The 19,786-nt window shown below is 29.7% G+C and overlaps 1 protein-coding gene across 4 annotated transcripts; it reads right to left on the bottom strand.

The window, feature by feature from the left end:
- Positions 1-972: 972 nt before the first annotated feature.
- On the bottom strand, positions 973-19,429 carry LOC143069502 (uncharacterized). 4 transcript variants are annotated; one of them, XM_076244180.1, is made up of 9 exons: positions 19,283-19,429; positions 17,323-17,530; positions 15,880-15,965; positions 14,757-14,840; positions 14,113-14,211; positions 11,233-11,352; positions 10,220-10,301; positions 8,075-8,115; positions 4,757-4,891 (listed from the first exon to the last, which is right to left on the bottom strand). In XM_076244180.1, exons 2-8 carry the CDS (start codon positions 17,489-17,491, stop codon positions 8,078-8,080), a joined length of 678 nt encoding a protein of 225 aa, XP_076100295.1. In that variant the 5' UTR covers positions 17,492-17,530; positions 19,283-19,429; the 3' UTR covers positions 4,757-4,891; positions 8,075-8,077. The 4 variants fall into 4 exon arrangements, with proteins under 4 accessions (XP_076100293.1, XP_076100294.1, XP_076100295.1 ...); XM_076244181.1 differs by lacking the exon at positions 8,075-8,115 and adding an exon at positions 8,175-8,199 and having other exon boundaries at positions 4,784-4,891; XM_076244178.1 differs by lacking the exon at positions 8,075-8,115 and having other exon boundaries at positions 973-4,891.
- Positions 19,430-19,786: the final 357 nt, after the last annotated feature.

The following is a 19,786-nucleotide window of genomic DNA, read 5'->3' as shown; positions in this document are numbered from 1 at the left end:
AATGAGCAATGGGTTTAGATTTTTAAAGTGACTATAGTTGAATGTATAATAGAAAAAAATAGGTTTGCTTCCGAGCCTTCTTTGTTCAGTGGATCAAAACATCATTATAATCTTTGATTACTACCTTTTGCAAAAAATAGCAATATTTATTGCCAGCCAGTCATATCACAGGACAATCAGTTAATACAGGGATGACTGTGAAAACCCTTTGACCATTGAGTTTGGTGCTATATTTACAATACCTTATTTTCAAATTGATGCTGCAAGTAAATTTGTACTATCACACCTTTTCCTTTCATGAATTACAGGTGATCTAAGAGAGTGTAACTATGGTTTTTCCAATTTTTGAAGATTGTAAAAATACAAACCATTGTGAAATTTAAAATGGATACATTTGATTATAACTAAATTACTAACAATCTCATAACTATTATTCTCATTTAAGGCAAAATGTGATGTAGATAAGCCATGGTTTCATAAGCACTAAACAACTACCATCATCTATGATCGGTTTCATATAACATTAATAAGAACTTCTAGAACACTGTGATGAATAAATTAGGGTCCAAAATTGTCAGTCAGGCATCTTCAAATTATCCCCTAATCTAAGACTGTATTATTTTTAATTTTTCAAAATTCATATATGTATATAAAAATACCTAAAATTTCATATTACCCTGAATATTTGTATATGATGGTGGGGAGTTGTAAAATCTTAACATTAGGTGATTTACTTGTTACTCTTAATTATGTAAGGGAGGACAAATATAAATGTACACAAAATCGTTATAATATAAAAGAAGAATGTGTGTGAGGACATGAATGCCTCTGCTCAAGTTTGGATCATATAATGTGAAATACTTCTGGGATGAACAGGATGTACTGAAAGATCGAAAGATGGACAGACAGTCAAAGGTATCACTTGATATTTCAATATGGATATAGGGATTTCCCTCGACATGCTGACCTCTGTATGCACTCAGGATATCTTTTGTGTGTGGAATGATTCACTTATACATTTCTAATGATTAAGTATACAGCTGATACTGAATGTGTTGTACAATATCTTAATAATTTTGTTTAACTTGGGATTCTATTTCAAATTAAGCTTTTTTGCATTTCTATAATAAAAACATGAGAAATTTTAAAGTCTAGTGAACCAATACTTGGCAAAAAAAAAGAAGTCTTAAAAATAAGCAAGGTCACTAATAGAAATAAAACATTAACAACCTGGACAGATTTTTAGTAATTGCAAATCAAAAATCCTTTTATGTGTTGCTTTTAAAGAGTTGCCTTTCTTATATACACTACATCCAAACACTAATTAATCTAAATGATAAATCTATGTTTTTTCATAATACTGATGAATATACATGTATTGTTTACAATACTAAATGAACAGATAATAAATAAGGTGATATATATACATTTCTTCTTTCAAATATAACTGCAATAATCATATAATGTACTAGTACTTCAATATAAATCTAATTTTCAGGTTAAAACCCGGCAAAACTATTTAATAGATCTACACAATTCAATTTAAATTATTTTTTAATTTTTGAATAGGAACTTTAATATAAATGAAATCAAAACTTATGACCTCTATTTTGTGCAGATTCGACATTTCCAAGAAGTATTTGCTTAACAATGAAAAACATTCTGTCCTTTTTCTTGAATAGTAGTCTAGAGTTAACAGTTCATTTCATTATAGTAGAATAAATTTACATTTCATTTAATTTTATTATTGAAAAAAAGCCACAATTCTAATGGTCAAAAATGGTTGTTAAATAAAATAAAGAACACAACACCTTGACATGGTCACATATGGTATAAAGAGAAATTAAAATTACATATCACCTTTTTAACAGGTACTATAACCTATTTCACAAAATTTGGCTATTCATCAATACTGATTATATATTTCAACCAAATACTACAATTGTCTAATCATTCACATCAAACCCCTGCAAATTAATAGGGTCTGGATGGGGAGTGCTACATTTCTGTGTTCTTTTTTTGTATTGCTGTATTTATCTTGTCTTTATAAATAATTTTTATTCTTTAAAATTCTTGTGAAAACTATTTTACCATAATTTTATAAATTCTTTATGTTGTACTTCATTAATTTCCATAATCAGCATAGTATTACCTAATTCTTTATTTTTCAGTTATTCTATATAATATTGCACCTGATTAATCTTTTTTAACTCTTCCTTCACTCATTTTTTTATTTTCAATATTTTAAGAGCCTCTGTTCTGTAAACCCCATCCAGCACCTCAGTTAAGCCTAGCATTATATCTAATCTATCTAAATTAATGGTAGATCTAAATGATAAAGTAAAAAATATCAAAACCCGACCAATATGAACACATCTAATTATCACTGAGCATATTACTATCATCACTCTATTTTAATAAAGGTATCAGGCTAACAATTCACCAACATAAAAGTAGTCCTACTCTCTGACAAAAATGGTGCTTTTAATATTTTTGCTTACTTAATAAAGCTAACAAATTTACATGAATGTAACTATTTCTGTTTGGGAAATATATTTTAATCATTAAGAGCCCAAAATTACTTGTGCATGAATTTCAGGTAGCTGCACTAAATAGTATTTTAAATGTAGATTATCAGTATGTTTTTTTTTTATTTGAAAGAGACTTCAAACATCTTGCTTCACTTACATAAAATAATTTGGCTTGAAGAAATTTAATTCATGTACGATTATGGACATGCATGGTTTTCCTGAAGTTTTACTAAGGGTAAAATATTTAGAGAGCAGTTAAAACTGATAAGGTTGGTAGAATATAAAGGGATTTTGAATTGATGGTCTGACACCCATATTCAGAAATTCCTGAAATTCTTTTACTATCATAAGCATCCTGTTTATTGATATTTGCATTATTAGTTCTTAGAACATTATTTCAAAGGAGGATTTTCAAGTCTTGGTTTAATTTTTATGCTAATGAGAAACAATCACAAAAATAAACACAAAACAAATCTGAATTTAAAGTATATAAAGTACAGTCTCTGTTTTCATAACTTAATTATATTTGATAATTTTCAATAAATACATTATGAATATATAACTTCTATGTAATGCTCCTTTTAATATGCTGAAGAATTTATTATTTATTGTAATTGAGAGAAATAAGTGTAAATATGTTTGATATAAATGTAAATGAGACAGCCACATATAATGCCACAATATAAAAACCATACCTACAGGTTAACAAAATATCCAATGCATTTTCCATAAATAAACCTGAACATAAGGACTAGACATTTTGTGGTATATAAATATTTTACCTGTATGGCAAGATTTGTGAAATTCACTGGCGTGGAATCTTTTTGTGTTTTAAAATTCCTTCAACTGACATTCTTATATGCTTTTAGTTTGAGTATCTGGTTAACAAGTTCATAAAATTTAAATGGAATTTTATGGATAAAACAGGAAACTCTTCTTTTCTACATTATTCAAATGTTGTTTTTATAAATGGAGTAAAATTGGAGGGATCAAAAGCCATTGAAATGAAATTGTTTTTTTTATCTTAAATTCAAAAAGTAAAACCAACAAATTCTAGTTAGAAGCATAAGAAGTCTAAAGAACTATACTATTCATTGTAGCATACAAATTTTATCTGATGAAAAAGTGCAAATAATACCTCTAGTCGCATTCATTATCTAAACATGCTATTATAGATATGAAAGACATAAATGGAATTGAAAATTGTCAATGTAAAAACAACTAATTCTGGACCTGCATCAACAATTACATTAAATATTTTATAAATATAATTGACAATATCAATTTATAATTCATGCTAACAAAACTAAGTAAAAAGAACACTGATGAACTCTTTCACATAGACATATAAATTCAGTAATTATCATTTATTACTGTAAATTCAGAATATTTTGCAATTAATGAGACAGGAAAAGTATTGTACTACATATTGCACTGAACATTGTCAATACATCATTAATTTTTATTTTTTCAGTGATTTATCCTGTTATCACATTTTTTTTATCTGATTTGATCAACAACTGCAATAATATTTGTTCTGATGAATAGTTGTCTTATTGACTACCATACCACATCTCTTTATTTTTATATTAATAATTCCTGAATTTACAGTAACAACATTTGTATAAAAAACCTACAAAATATAAAAGTATGAACAAATTGTAGAAAAATATAAATGATGATAACAATACTAGATCAGTCAGACTACCCATGCACTACACCATGTGTGGATTATGACATTTCCAACCAACACAACATGGAACCTCCTACTCAAGTTTAAAACGATTTTGTCAAAAGTAATGAAAACAAATCTTTAATAACTTATTTTTCCAAGATTCTACATATATTTATATAGATACAAGTGTTAAACTAATTATAAAAAAAAGCCGGACAAGTCTGACCCAATTTGAAGGCACATGACTTTGTGTGTGTAAACTTTGAGTTTTACAGAATTGTTGGCCCACCCAAGTGTGAACGAGTGATAATGACTTAATTAACATCAATTGTAGGGTACTACATGTACCTGCATCACTAGTTATACTATGAAATATGACACAGAGAAACAGGCCAAAACCTTTGAGATACTATCTACTGAACAAAGTCACATGACTATATATAGCAAGAATCTTGTCATCAAGAGTCAAAGAAATCGTCAGTTTGTGAATTTATCTGTTCTGCACGAGTTTTACCACTTGTTTTACGATTATAAGCATTGTCATAACTATCAACAGTTGAAGCACTTGGAGGACACTCTCTATGATTCGTGTTTTTAGACGGACTTGTTCGGCCATTATAGACTCTGTCACCAGGCTCTGATGGATTGTCATTATTATTATCATCTCCATTCAGCCATGAATCCGCTGAAAATATAAAGTACTATTAAGTATTGATCAATCTCCATTCAGCCGTGTCTCTGTTAAAACATGAAGGATTGTTAAGTATAACAAAAAAGTTTATTTAAGACTATGTTTAATTTAGAAAAAAAAAGATGAATGTGTGTTCATTTATTTTCATTGATTCTAGTTTTCAGGGATTGAGGAAAACTTATATTTTATCGTGGATATTTGATTTGGTAGATGTGCCAAAATCTGTAGTAAAACCACTAGAAAAATTGTATTTTACCCATCTCAATTATTTCACAAAAGTTGGTATTCCAGGAATAATAAAGAATTTACAGTGCCTTGTTCTCACTATAAACTTTATTGATCAATTGATATTTTGACACTGATAAAAGTATTTAAAATCATTATAAATGTATGATTTTTTTGTTAATGGAAAATCTCAAATTCATGGGTTGGAGTTTGATATTTTTAAAGATGAATCTAGGTGACTAATATTTTGATTAAAACGTTAATACCAACACACAGGCAGTTCTTAAAAATGATGTCTTGATGGATGTTAGATGCCAAATTTCAAACAGAAAAAGCACATTCAGAACAATGACATGTTAATGCTATATATGATAGTTCCTAAGCCAAAAGCTGAACTATTTAAGAAAATCCTTTGCTTATTCTGGATCAGTATTATGGAATGGACTACCACACAAAATGCGTAAAGCTAAAACACTTTTACCTTTAAGCAAAGTATCAAGAAGTACCTAACACAACCCTGATAAGAAATGTTTGCTACAATGTATTTGTATATTTTTTATTTTCATTTGATTTTTTGACTACATGTACATTGTATACATCTTAAACAGCATTATATCTTATGTTAATAACAATACATTGAACTACATGATTGTAAATTAACTATGTGTAAATATCTGTTTTGATTGTATTGTATTTTGTATGTGAGGGCCTCAGGGAAGATTAGTTTATTGTAACTAACTGAGTTTACCCTCTTTAAATAAAGAATTTATTATTATTATTATTATATCAATATGAATCCCTTTGTTTTGTACTACACGATGACATGTTAATGCTATATCAATATGAATCCCTTTGTTTTGTACTACACGATGGCTTTTTAAGATATTGACGTTTAACATGTTAGTTAATAGGGAAGTTTTAGCAAGAAGACAAATCACTGAATCTGAACACACTTTTCCAATTCTGACTCAAGTCTTTTCTTCAACACTAAATGATAGTAAAATTACCAGAAATCATAATTTGCATACTAAAACATTGAATCATAAATGCCAATTGAAAAAAAAGACACATTGAATAGAATTTTAACATAGGTACATGACATCCATCTGGAGCATTGACGCTCTATTTCTTTAACTGTGCACCAACAGTGCAAGGGCCATCAGTCATTGTCATTAAAAACTCCCTAGTTGTATCAATTTTAAGACATGATATTTTCCAAAACTTTGCAGCTAATACATAGCAGGTGAAAGGTATCTTTTAAATGAATCTATGCAACAGCAGAATGTTTACAGGTGCGCAATATACCTCTAAAGTAAGAACTATTTCATTTAGGTGGGAGAGTGGAAAGGTAGGGTTTCGGGGAAGTTAGGAAAGTTAAATTTGTGGTTGATTTTTGGTTGGTGATTTTTTATTAATTTTTTAATAATTTAATGTATGGATATTACTTAAATAAATTAAAATGAAATAAATAAATGTTGGTTGAGGGGAAGGGGTGGAAGTCCTCTCGTACCACCTAATATTTAAATGGAATAGTCTTTACAAAAAAAACAGCAACTTCAAAAACATCTGACACAAAGTTAGTTACATATTGCAAGTTAAATGTAATATTGCACAATCATATTTTCTTCATCAAAAAGAGAATTACATGAAACAAACAATTTTTTAAAAATCAACGACAACAAATAAGTGAAATGAATCAATAGATAGCACACATTAATGTAACCTCTTAATGAATTAGTGAAATACGAAATATATATATAGAAGTGTATGCAACTATGAATTCATGCTTAAATTCAACCAGTGTAAGAGTTCAAACTTAGAATGGACAAATTATATTAAAATAACAACTGAAATCTATGGTTCTGTGAAATATTTGTAAAACAGGAGGTGATGATATATACCATTTCTTATTTACATGCAAGAACAATTATGCTAATGGCACTAACCACTAACATTCCAAAAAGTTTATGGATGCATTTTTTAAATACATCCAACTAACTTAGATTATGGTTTCACTTTTATTATTTCATGTTGTATTTTTAGCACTGAGAATTATATAATCACATATGATGTATCAGGCTGTAAATTTTCTTGCTGGAATTTATTTTATAATTGTCTTTTTAGGAACTTTTATAGCTTACTATTCTGTACAAGTTTAGCTCATTGTTGAAGGCCTTTCAGTAACCTAATTGTAAACTTCTATGTCATTTGGTGTTTATATTAGCACCTATAAATATCATTTTTTAGACTAATGTTAATGAAAATGACATAATAATGTCTCTGTATACCCAAGATCTCCTTTTATCAAAACCCCAAAGTGACTAGGAAATAGAAGTATGGTCTCTTTAGTCTATTTCTGAGTCAGAAATTCTGACCAACAGTTATACCATTGTGGGAGTCAGGGGCATCAAAGTAAACAAATAAATTTTTTAAACAGAACAGAAATCAAACAATTATAATTCATTCCTATCAAAACAGAGATGTCAAATTCATAACATATACTCCCTTTGACCCAAAGAGAAAAAAAAAATAAAGAATATATATAGAATTAGAGATAAAAAAAAATATGTTTTTCAACTGGAAAAAACATTAAATGACATTTTTTTTTTTAACTAAAACTAAATAATTGTAAACTACTCCTAGAATTATCTGAAATGTTTACAGAGCTAGGGAAGAATGCTCCTTGATATAGATATATATATATATAAGTGAAATTCTTAGGCACAGCAATTTCTATTGGTAGTAAAAATAAATTTAAATATGTTTTGACAATTTGTTTTCTATGACAAATTTTAGAAAAAAATCAGCACAAAAACATTCTTGACAAATAGATAAAACTTTTATAACGCATTGGGGAAAAAATTCTCAACTTTTTGTCACATTTCAAAGGAAGAGTATCAAGTTGCAAATGTTTAATATTGATCTGACCATTCTTGTAAAACCATAACTTACATATCATAAACATTCAAGGTCAAGCATCTTTCTGACAATTCCTGAAGGTCACAAACAAATAATATAGTTACCATAGTTACTGTGTCAAAAGTTAACTTACCTCAATTAGGTAGATTGTTTATTGGCTGAAATCATATTTGAGAGCTTAATTTTGGAAAAGGTGCATGATATTAAACACCTTGACTAAAATGAATTTGGCCTTTTAATTTTCACAAAATATGTACTTTGACCCTTTGACAAAAATTTCAAAAACTTTGATCCACACAATTTATTGGAATAATTTGCATTGAATATATAGCACTTTAACAAATCCTTATTTTGATCATTGAGAAACTTAATATTTCCTTAACAATAGAATGTGATTGAAATGTTCAGCTGACTTTTACAGAGTTATCTCACTTTAGTGTTATCATATGCAACACCTTAAATTTCTTTTGGTTGCTTTCAAGCATTTAAGGGCATACGATACAGTTACAGGGGAGGTAATGACGTTGCTAACGTAAAATGTTATTTTCGCGACGTCAAACTATGACATATCGGGAAAAGATGCATTTTTCGACTATTTTTCATCATTCAAACTGATTTCATTTGAAAACGAGTGCATAGACCCCTATTTTTTAAAACGACATTTTGTTTCATTTTGCAGGGAGATTATGTGGACCAAATTTTATTAAACTGTAAATAGAGGATTTTTTTTAATTTTGATAAATATACAGCAAAAAAATACGATTTTTTCTTAATTCATGACCATTCGATAAATATGAGTTATTTCTGAATAAAAAATGCATAATTTTTTAGGATACTTATAAAATACAAAAATTACAAATTATCTAACAAAAAACAATTTGTGTTTATCTTTTAAAACAAAAAAGTTATGGCTTTCTTTCGAAAGGGAAAATACGGCCACAAATCCAAATTTTGAGCAAGTATACAAAATTTCGACCTCATTTAACTCAAAAAGTAGCTCATGAAGGTATATTTTTTATTACATATTTGATTTATGCAGGCAAAAACTAGCCTATATGGAAATTTTCATTAAACTGTAAATACAGGATCAAAACTGTATCGTATGCCCTTAACGCATTATACAAATACAATTTGCAGCTTGAAGGGGACTCTTTAGGGTTGGTAGATGAAACATGTTCAATGTTTCTGGATAAAAAATGTTTTAACATAATGCTGTTACATTTAAATAAACTAATGACAAAGGGGTTGATGAATGGTTAGTTTAAGATATTATAGTTGTAGGCAAACAATTGAGTCATATTTCAAAGAAACTTATGCCCCGTCCCTGTATTTGATTCTGATTCATGTAGGACATGAACTGGTCCGAGACAACAATTATTTTGTAGTGCATTTCTTTTAGAACATAAATGAAAATTAAAAAAATCCCAGCTGCGCTTTCTCAATGAAATTTTTACAGTGTGTTTTACTACTTTTTTATATCAAAATTATAGAAAACTTCATCGCCTCTAACTCAAAATATGGACAATTTTATGTTTAGGGCATCTTGAAATCTTTTGACAGCTTCCGAAGTGCTAATTTTTAACCTTTTTCAACTGGACCAAATCACTACTTTCCTATAAAATTCAGGACCCAAATTTTTTTACAGTGTAATTTCACCCCCTTCTTGCAATTTGAGGCATTTAACATAGAGAAATAAATTTGGAAGTGGTATAAAAAATAATGGCAAGTAACCCACTGTCAACACTAGGGACTATATTTGTGAACAACGAAAATCAAGGGACGACAATTGTGGTCTCGGACCATATACAACAATATCTAATAGAAGAAAATTGGTAATGTTCAGAAGACTACTTGTAAAAAGGTGCATCTTGAAAGAAATAAGCGTTAATATCTTTATCACTTTTAAAGAATAATATTTTTATGCATCATAAAAACAATTTTTTAATAAAGAATTTTTGATTAATCAAGACACTGACACAGTTAACATATTAAATAAGCAATGGTATATATGCAGGCTATAAATAAGATATTATTACCATCCCTCTCCCATAGACAAATAACACCAAAAAGTTTGTTCAGTTCTGTAAATTCTGACATATTCATCTTACCATTATAACTTCACAATTTCTGATCCCACCCCCTTTTCGCTATTCAAAACTAAAGTCTTGTAATACATACCATCATCAGCATTGTAATGGTCGTCTTTTTCAACCTCCAACATTCCTACCTCTTGTTGATCTTCTGTGTTAATTTTCTTGGCCTAAAATATCAAGAAAGATAATGTCAACTTTTAATTAAAAACTATAGCTATTTCCTGTGAAAACAGGACTCTTACAATGACTATTTCTTAGCATTTAAACATTTCAGACAACCTCTGAAAACAGGGACAAAATGTTTTTTGTTGAATTTAAGTATTGATAGTTTTTTTTTATAGTCTATAATATTCACCAGATTCCTTCATGAATTCATTATTTGCTGAAGAAGTATTTCAATTTTAATTTATGTTTTCATTTTATCTTAATTTGTTGAAAATTTATCATTAATCAAATATCATTATAAAGTTTCGCCTTTAAATTGTTCATTCACCCCTGAATCATAATAAGAAATAAGTTAAAGCTAATGTTTTCCTAAACATAGGAGGAAGACATTTAAAAGCACAATTCAGCTGAACTGTAATGTATTATTAAACATCTTTAGGTGATCATACAAAGAGAAAGAACAAGTGAAACTGCGAGCTACTGCTCACTGATGATACCCCCGCCGCAAGTGGATAATATTAATAGTGTAAAAATATGCAAGTGTTCGGTAAACAGGAAGTTGTCGAGTGATGAATGTGAAAACGCATCACACGGTATAGCAGACTTATATAAATCCTGAAACCAAATTTCAGAAATCCTTGTATTGTAGTTCCTGAGAAAAATGTGACGAAAATTTTCAACTTGGCTATCATGTGTAAAATCAGACAAGTGTTCGGTAAACAGGAAGTTGTCTAGTGATGAATCTGAAAACGCATCACACGGTATGGCTGACATATATAAATGTTGATACCAAATTACAGAAAGGGTGGATGTGTAGTTCCTGAGAAAAATGTGACGAAAGTTTCATGGGACGGACTGACGGACAGACAGAGGTAAAACAGTATACCCCCCCCCCTTTTTTAAAGCGGAGGTATAAAAAAATATTAAATTTACCCTTTCTCTTGCTCTTTTTCTTCTTTCTTCTTGCAATCTTTGTTTTTCTTGTATTTCTGCTAATTTTGCAGACCTTAAATTTTCTACTGTTTTTTCTCTAGTTAAAAACTGTTGCTGAACCTGAAAGGAATAAATAAAAGGTATATTACCAAGAAATGCATGCAAGTGTTCTATCCCTCATGACAAAAACCTCTTCAAATTTTTAATTTTATTGGTACCATTTTTGGAATTTAGGACAAATTGCAGTTTTTTGGTTTTTCAAAAATTCGAAACAGTATTTGAATTCAATGTACTTATGTTAACTCAAATAAACAATGGGATACACCTCTTCTACTAACACAAAAGTTCCTGGTTCGGTTCCCGTTTCGGGAAGAAAATTTTTGGCTCTCCCTTGACACTATTTGAGAGTATGGTCTTGAGGAAACGATGATAGTCCGTCGGAAGGGGACAAAAAATGTTAAGAGAAAAAGAGCAGGCTCAGGCGACTACAAGGCAGCACTCACACCGGCAAAGTGGAAAGGGATTAATATATATAAGTTGCAAAACTTGTTCTCCAATCCACTATAAATAAATATGTTTAAATTAACATCTTCTACATATAAACTATACCTACATAGGCTAACCAGTTTGTGAACTTTCAAGGCCGTAGCATCCATTGATGCAAGTGAGGCAAATGCCTCACTAAAAAAATGACCAAGTATGGTATTGATGTTTAAAAAAAGATCATTTATATATCCAAATAATGAGCGATGACCAAAACGTTAGGCCAAAACTTGGTTCCATAAAAATTGGCAAATCTTAATGATACCATACAAGACGAATTGCTTCAAGTTTATTCCCCGTATCTGCCAGATGTAAATACATGGGAACAAGAAGTGACAAGGTGGAAGGTTAAATTTTCTGACATCCCTAAGGCCAAATTACCAAGTACACTCAAATCGTCTCTGATACAGGCACATCAAGACTTTTATCCAAATATCAGACGGATATTTGTGCTACTGTCGACAATGCCTGTCACCATGCAACGTTTGTTGTGAAAGATCCTTTTCAGGACTTCGTAGACTGAAGACGTGGGGAAGATCCACAATGAGTGAGGAACGCCTTTGTGGACTGGCAATGCTTCACACTCACAGGGACAAGGATGTTTCACGGGAGGATATTCTACTAAGATTCAATAGAACTGGACACAGACGGATTGAAAAGCTGACATTTGACTAAAAGATTTCACTTAAATGAAATATAGGCCCTTATAAATGTGTGAAATTTTGACTTTTTGGAAGAAACAGTTTAATGACCACAAGTCTTGTCTTTATTTTATTCATCTTTTTTCTCTGACAGTTTTTCTATTGGCCATAATCGCCAATAATATCTACATATGACATAAAAATGTACATAACCGCGCATTTGTAAACAGTACCACATTTATAATTTACCAGATAAAGAGGTTCCAATTTATTCATTTTACACATAAGTAACCATATGTCCCCCCCCCCCTTTTCAAGAAAAAAATGTTTTATCACTTTTATGGCACATGAAACCCATATGATCAATATCACTTATATAGGCCCAGGAAATGCCCAGATAGCAGGATTTTGCACCATTTACCCTAGAGCTTCAAGGGGCCTTGAGCGGCCCCCAGACCCCCTGCAAAATTTTTTTCGAAAGAATCTTGCCTCACTATTTAAAAGACCCTAGCTAAGGCCTTGACTTTCTGAGGTCGTATAAGGAAATATTGTGTCCATGGGAGATAATTCTACTACAAATAAGTTATACCTGTAAAGGCTAATCAGTCAGTCAACTTTCTGAGGTTGTATAAGGAAATATTGTGCCCATGGGAGATAACTCTAATACAAATAAATTATATTTTATATGCTAATCAGTCAGTCAACTTTCTGAGGTCGTATAAGGACATATTGTGTCAATGGGAGATAATTCTACTACAAATAAGTTATACCTTTCAAGGCTAATCAGTCAGTCATCTTTCTGAGGTTGTATAAGGAAATATTGTGCCCATGGGAGATAACTCTAACACAAATAAATTATATTCTATATGCTAATGATAATCAGTCAACTTTCTGAGGTCATATAAGGAAATATTGTGTCCATGGGAGATAATTCTACTTCATATAAAGTATATCTTTCTAGGCTTATAAGTTTGATAGTGCACTTTCTAAAGTCATTTAAAGAAATATTGTGTCCATGGGAGATAACGTTACATCATATAAGTTAAGCAGCTATCAAATAGTGAATTTTCTGATGTCAAATTACGATTTCATTTTCTAAATTTGTAATTTTTCCATGCCAAATATGCAGCAAGACTTAATATTAGCTTTTTTAAATCTATTTTCTTCCACTTATAAAAGTTCAAAATAAAATAAAATATAACTTAAACTTTTTTCAGATTTTTTAAAAAATTCTAATTTCTATAAGGCAATTAACTTATTTGGACACAATGCCCTACTCATTCACAGTTCCATCTTTAGTATATACTCTAAAATGTTCACTTCATGTGTGAGGGGGGATAGGACCCTTATCGGGACCCTGGAATCGGGTGTTTGTCAGTTTGGGATTTCAGAATTAATCATTTTTGGATCCGAGAATTCTTTTTTCAAAATTTAGGATGTCTTGATTGAAATTTATTTAAATTCGGGACTTCAGGTTTTCATGTTTTTAAGCACAAAATTTTGGTATCAGAACCCCTCCTAACACCCCTCATGTGTACTGGGATCCAAGTTGATGTAATCCATACTAAATTTTAGCCTAAATCTTAATCAAAATCTTCAACCTGACACACAGACTTGAAAACATAATGGTCCTTTACTTTCAAAGGGGGTGTTTCATTAAGTTTGGCTTCTTTATAAGATATCATATTTCTATTACCTCCTTTTGCTGTAAGTCTTGTGCAATTTCTTGAGCTTTCAGAATTTCTCTCCTTCTCTGTGACTTCTTTCTAGATGCACTTGCTCTTTTTTGTAATTCCTGGCAAATAATGAGAATGATATTATATACATTGTGTTTTATAAATAAAAAGAAATTTCTGTAATAAATATAGTAGTCCAAGTTTTAAAATTTTTTCCAAAACTGGAGATATCCACCAAAAGTAAGTTTCAAGACAAAAAAATAAGAGAAATGTTGGCCTACAAAAATAATGTATGACATGCTACATATATTAGCTTAAAAACGATCTTAACCTACATGTATGTGCAAAGTTTCTCCTAAATTTTTCTTTTTTAATATTTACAATCTAAGGGTAACTTTTGAAAGACAAATCATTACTTATCAATGAAAAATGATAAAAGAAAAACTGGGATATAATAAAAATAAAAGAGTTTAACTTGAGATATATTCTAATGCACATGTGTACAAATTAAAAAAAAAGAACTTTATGTAACATTTTGTATAGGGACATTTATCAATAAATAACTCCACAACATTGATTTTTAAAATGATGACAACAAAACATCAGTTACTTCCCTTTTACCAGTATAATTTTTTAAAGCTCAGACTTAGTAAAACAATCTTACCCTTTCTCGCTTTTCATCAGCCAGTCTTTGTTTTTCTGCTAACATTTCTGGAGTTAGAACTGGTAAGCTCAAAGGTTCTAATTTCTAAATAAAAATAAATAGGAAATATAATGAACAGGGACTACTAAATTCAGAAATTATTGTGTACATTTATTATTGCGATTTTGTCATTTTAGACTAAAATGTAATTTTATTGTTGCTGTAACGAGAAAAATAATCTTAAATTCATATAAAAAGTTTAAATATGCGAGTTAAAATTATTGCGATGATAACCCTGTCACTTTTTTCGAAATAATATAAACATCACAATAATTTCTGAATTAAGTGTTACTCTAAACCATAATGTAGCTAACATTACAGTAGTTTCTAATACTTTTGATATAATCAGCAACCCCAATATATAATCAAAATCATAATGCTCAACCTTATCATATTAGGTAGTTGTAAAAAGTGACCTATACATATCTTTCAGCTTTTATTATTTTGTGGTATTACATACTTAATTTTATATTTGCTAGTTGTAACTTATTATAATATTAGACCGTTCATCATTTTTGTTCATAATCATCCTCTTTATAAATCAATTTATTCGTCTCTGTTGAATCAATGACTATAATTGTACCAAGTGATCCATCAGGTTGATTACACAGACATTGACCTCAAAGTCACCTTTAAACTACACAGCAGGTGTCGTCTCCTTTCTGTCCATGGTTAGGAAAAGCACAGAATGGACAAAAATTATAAATGATCCCCTGTGCTAACCCTATCGAAAGGTACAAATTTCTGTTACCCTGGACTCAACTTATTATATGTACAACAGAAAAAGGAGTCAAGATATGTATTCAACATTTTGACATCATCTACTAGTAAAATAGAGTGGGCTGCCCATAGTGGACAGGTTGAAATGTTTGGTCTTTGTTACTGTTTGGAGAAGTGGGCTACCCAATCAAGCGATTGATTGATTCAGGATGTTTAACACCACTTTGAACACTATCAATTGCTTCATCTTTGCTAAAAATTTTAATAGAGAGAACCATGACCGTCTGCCAAGTTCAAATGACAAAATTTACCAGATCTATAATCTGGTTGTACATGTCCTAATTATTTGAGAATGAAATGTTACCTGAATTCTCATTGGAGGATGTTTTTTTATCAAACTGTCTGATTTATTCTCATCCAATAAAACTTCAAAAGCCACAGACTTTGGAACTGAAACAAATGTAAAATATAATCAGTTTGTTATGTGCTTATCAATGAACTCATACCATAAACCTGTCAAATATTACATAATACAAATGTATAATGCTTAATATTTTCTAAAACCAAAATTTAATAGCCAACACATGAAATAAGTAGCAATTTAAGCAAAACCTTCATTGCATTTTGTTTCAAAAATATATAGTCTTTTATTAGAAATTATGAAATAGTGTCACAAACAGACATAAATCTGAATTTTTTTTTAAGATAAGCAAATTTACTATATTCTTTTCTGAAAATCATAAAAACTTTATGATCCTATTTAAGATTATCACTTTATTTACATGGCAACGAAATACAAACATTTATATGATGTGATATAAATAATTAATTATTTTTTTTACCTGACCACTTTCCTTCTCTATAAATTGTTAATTGATTGTTCAATGAGGCAGAGTTTAGGAGTGTTGTGGGATCAGGTTTAATAACATGTGATATACGTTCTGTACAACTTGGTACCTGTTTGTTTCAACATGAAATCTATTAATTAATTAAAACGGGAATTTTGTTTGTTCACATAGTAAACTTCAGATTATCAAATGGCACAATTGTTAAACAATTGATTTTTACTTTGTGTATGTATACTTGTATCTATAAAGTTTATTACAAGATACATATGTAGTATTTAACTTGTGTGTTATACAACTTACAAAATACATGTCCATGCTCCTTGTAAAAGTTGAAAGTATTAAGCAATGCACAAGATTAAACAAATTTACATGTATAAAAAGTTTTCATACAATGCATTTATCAAATATTGGCAGAGGGACAAAGTATACATGTAGGAATTTTTCATGGCCTCCAAACACATTAAAAAAAATGTGTACATAAATGTATACAAGCATCCTCATTATATCATATATAAATGTTGTTTTGTTTATGTATACCGTATCAGTGATTTCCCTTTGAAAATGTTTAGGGTGTAGATCAATTGAGTCTTCAATTTGTGTCCAAATATGCACACCAAATTAAACTGTAATTTGAAAGTAACTGTTGGCTTAATTATTACAAGTAAAAGGATATGAAGAAACTACTGTAAATTCATAAATTATTGGGAGGTTTTTATTATTGCGAAAAATGTGACCGAGTTGTAAATGCAATAATTTAAACTTGTATTTTGAAATATTTTATATGAATTTAACAGGATTTTTCTCAATATCAAAAAAAAAAAAAAAATTGCATTTAGGTCTTAAATGACAAAATTTGAAATAATAAATACATGCAATAATTTTTGAATTTGAAGTATATATTTGTAAACTGTACAAATACATGTAATAATTAACGCCAAAATGCACAGTACATGTCCTACCTGGTCTTTGGCTGGGAATGTTAGCATTAGAATCCACAGCTGTCTTCTTATCAAATGTTTTAGTTTCTCCATTCGGTACTAATCCATTTCTGCTCTTGTTTGGGTTAGGTCTGGGTGTGGCTGCTTCTTTTTCCCCGTCCGGGTTAACTCTGGATGTTCCACAGCCCATGATTACAATACCATCACTCGGTAACTAATGATGATAAACCTATAGGATATTCAATAACAAACTCTTAGTGACATAAACTCTCCAGGGAATAATTAAATAATCTATCTACTTTAATCAATTAACAACATCTATATTACCTTTTACTTTCTTTGTTATTGTTATAAACTAACATTCTTGACTAGTCTTGTCTTATGAAATCTAAATATAATTGGAGTTTTTTTCCTGAAAGTCCACAGTCATTTAATATCAGTCCACATCAATTTACAATTTTAGGGGTATTTTGGTTTCAATATAATTGATCAACAAAACTGTAAAAAAAAATTATTGTAATTTTCTTTTAACTAGTCATTATTTTGCTAGTTACGAAAAACTGCAAATGAATTGTTATCAACCGATCCCGGAACAAGTGAAAAACATATGTTATAAACTTGAGTTTGTACATGTTCAAACCATACATCGTTATTTTCAAAGAAAATAAAGGGTTAAACCTAGTTGTCCAGCCTACGACTTTTGTCGAAAAAGCGAGACATAGCGATCCTACAGTCTATCCTTGTCATCAATGGCAGAGCCACAAATATTCACTCTGTGGTTAAGTTTTTGAAATTTTAATAACTTTCTTAAACTAAAAGTATCCTGGATTTCTACCAAACTTGGACAGACACTTGTTCATGATCATAAGATAAGTATCCAGAAGTAAATTTTGTAAAATAAAAAAAATCCATTTTTTCCATATTTAATTGTAAATGGACTTAGTTTTTCTGACAGGAAAAATAACATTCACTCTGTGGTTAAAGTTTTTAAAAATTTTGATAACTTTTTTAAACTATCCTGGATTTCTATTAAACTTGGACAGAAGCTTGTTTATGATCATAAGATAGTATCCAGAAATAACTTTTTAAATATCCATATTTTTTCAGTTTTTAACTTATAAATGGACTTGGTTTTTCTTCCAGTTATTATTACATACAGTCTGCAGTTAAAGTTTTTGAAACATTTATTAGATTCATAAACTATCCTGGATATTTACCAAATTTGGACAGAATAAGCTTCTTTCAAACAAAAGATAGTATCGAGAGGAATATCATTATTAAATTTTTTCCTCATTTTTGTTGAGCCTGTGATTAATGGCAAAAGTAGGCAAGACTACGGAACCCTTACAATTTTTTTTTTAACTAAATGTAGCTGCGGATACCTCCAATGGTCATTCTTTGTAGAGATATTGTGACCCCTCATTTATGGCATTATCCAACATGTGTGAACAACTTGCTTCCAGTGTTTTGGTTTAGGCACACACCTTTAGTATAAATTGATACTCAACAGATTGGGCAATCTATCAAACGGGACATTATTCTCCCAAATAAGTAAGAATCGATAAAAAACAGTTTTCAATATGAGTTTTTTTTATACATATATATATGTATTTTGAGTGTTTTTACTAGTAATAAGGAATTTTAATGACTTGAAGCTGTTATATCTTGAGTGTATGCCCCTTGAGAATCCATGATTTACCAATAGACAATACAAAACTTTGTAATATTAAATTAAGGTGTAAAAATGTGAATTTAAAGAATTCTTTTAACATTAAAAGCCATTTGAGGAAAACTTATTCCTTACGTGAATTAGTCCCTTCTGACAGGACTGTTCCTATCCAGTTAAAATATCTTAATCATATATGTACAACAAGGGTTTTATTGTTAAATGAAAATTACAGATTTTATATCAAACCCAAACTTTTTTTCGCAAATATTTGAACATGCATACAGTTGAACATTTCCATGTAATTTTACTTACAGAAAACCACTTATTTTTCTTTTAAATAGTTCACAACGAATTCACCATAAACAAATTATGAAGATTCATGCTCTGAAGACTTTTCTCAGTAGTTGGAATGCACGTTACAGGAAACAGGTGCCCGTGACGTAGTCCGTATCATGGCGACGTATAAATATTAGGGAGCACTCCATTAAAATCTTATAAAATATCAAATGTTTGTGTGTCATTCCCACAATAACCTAAAGTTGAAGTTATCAATGTTGTAAATCTGATAAATTTTGACTATCAATGTATTAGATTACAACATAAATAGTTCTTTTTATCCATTCTTTATACCTGTTTCTTTATGCAAAGAAAGATCCAGGAGGAAGTTAAAAACTTATTTTCCTTTTCGCGGATTTTTTTCTGCTATATTTTTTATTGAAATAGAAATTTTGAAAGATGTAACATGGGTACATGATGATTGGTGAACTAAATATAACACAAAGATTAGAAAATGTTTGTTTGAATTAGCGAAAAAGA

This window comes from Mytilus galloprovincialis, chromosome 3 (assembly GCF_965363235.1).
Source record: "Mytilus galloprovincialis chromosome 3, xbMytGall1.hap1.1, whole genome shotgun sequence".
NCBI lineage: Eukaryota > Metazoa > Mollusca > Bivalvia > Mytilida > Mytilidae > Mytilus > Mytilus galloprovincialis.
The sequence above is the reverse complement of the archived record's forward strand: the minus strand, read 5'-3'. Positions and strand labels throughout refer to the sequence as shown.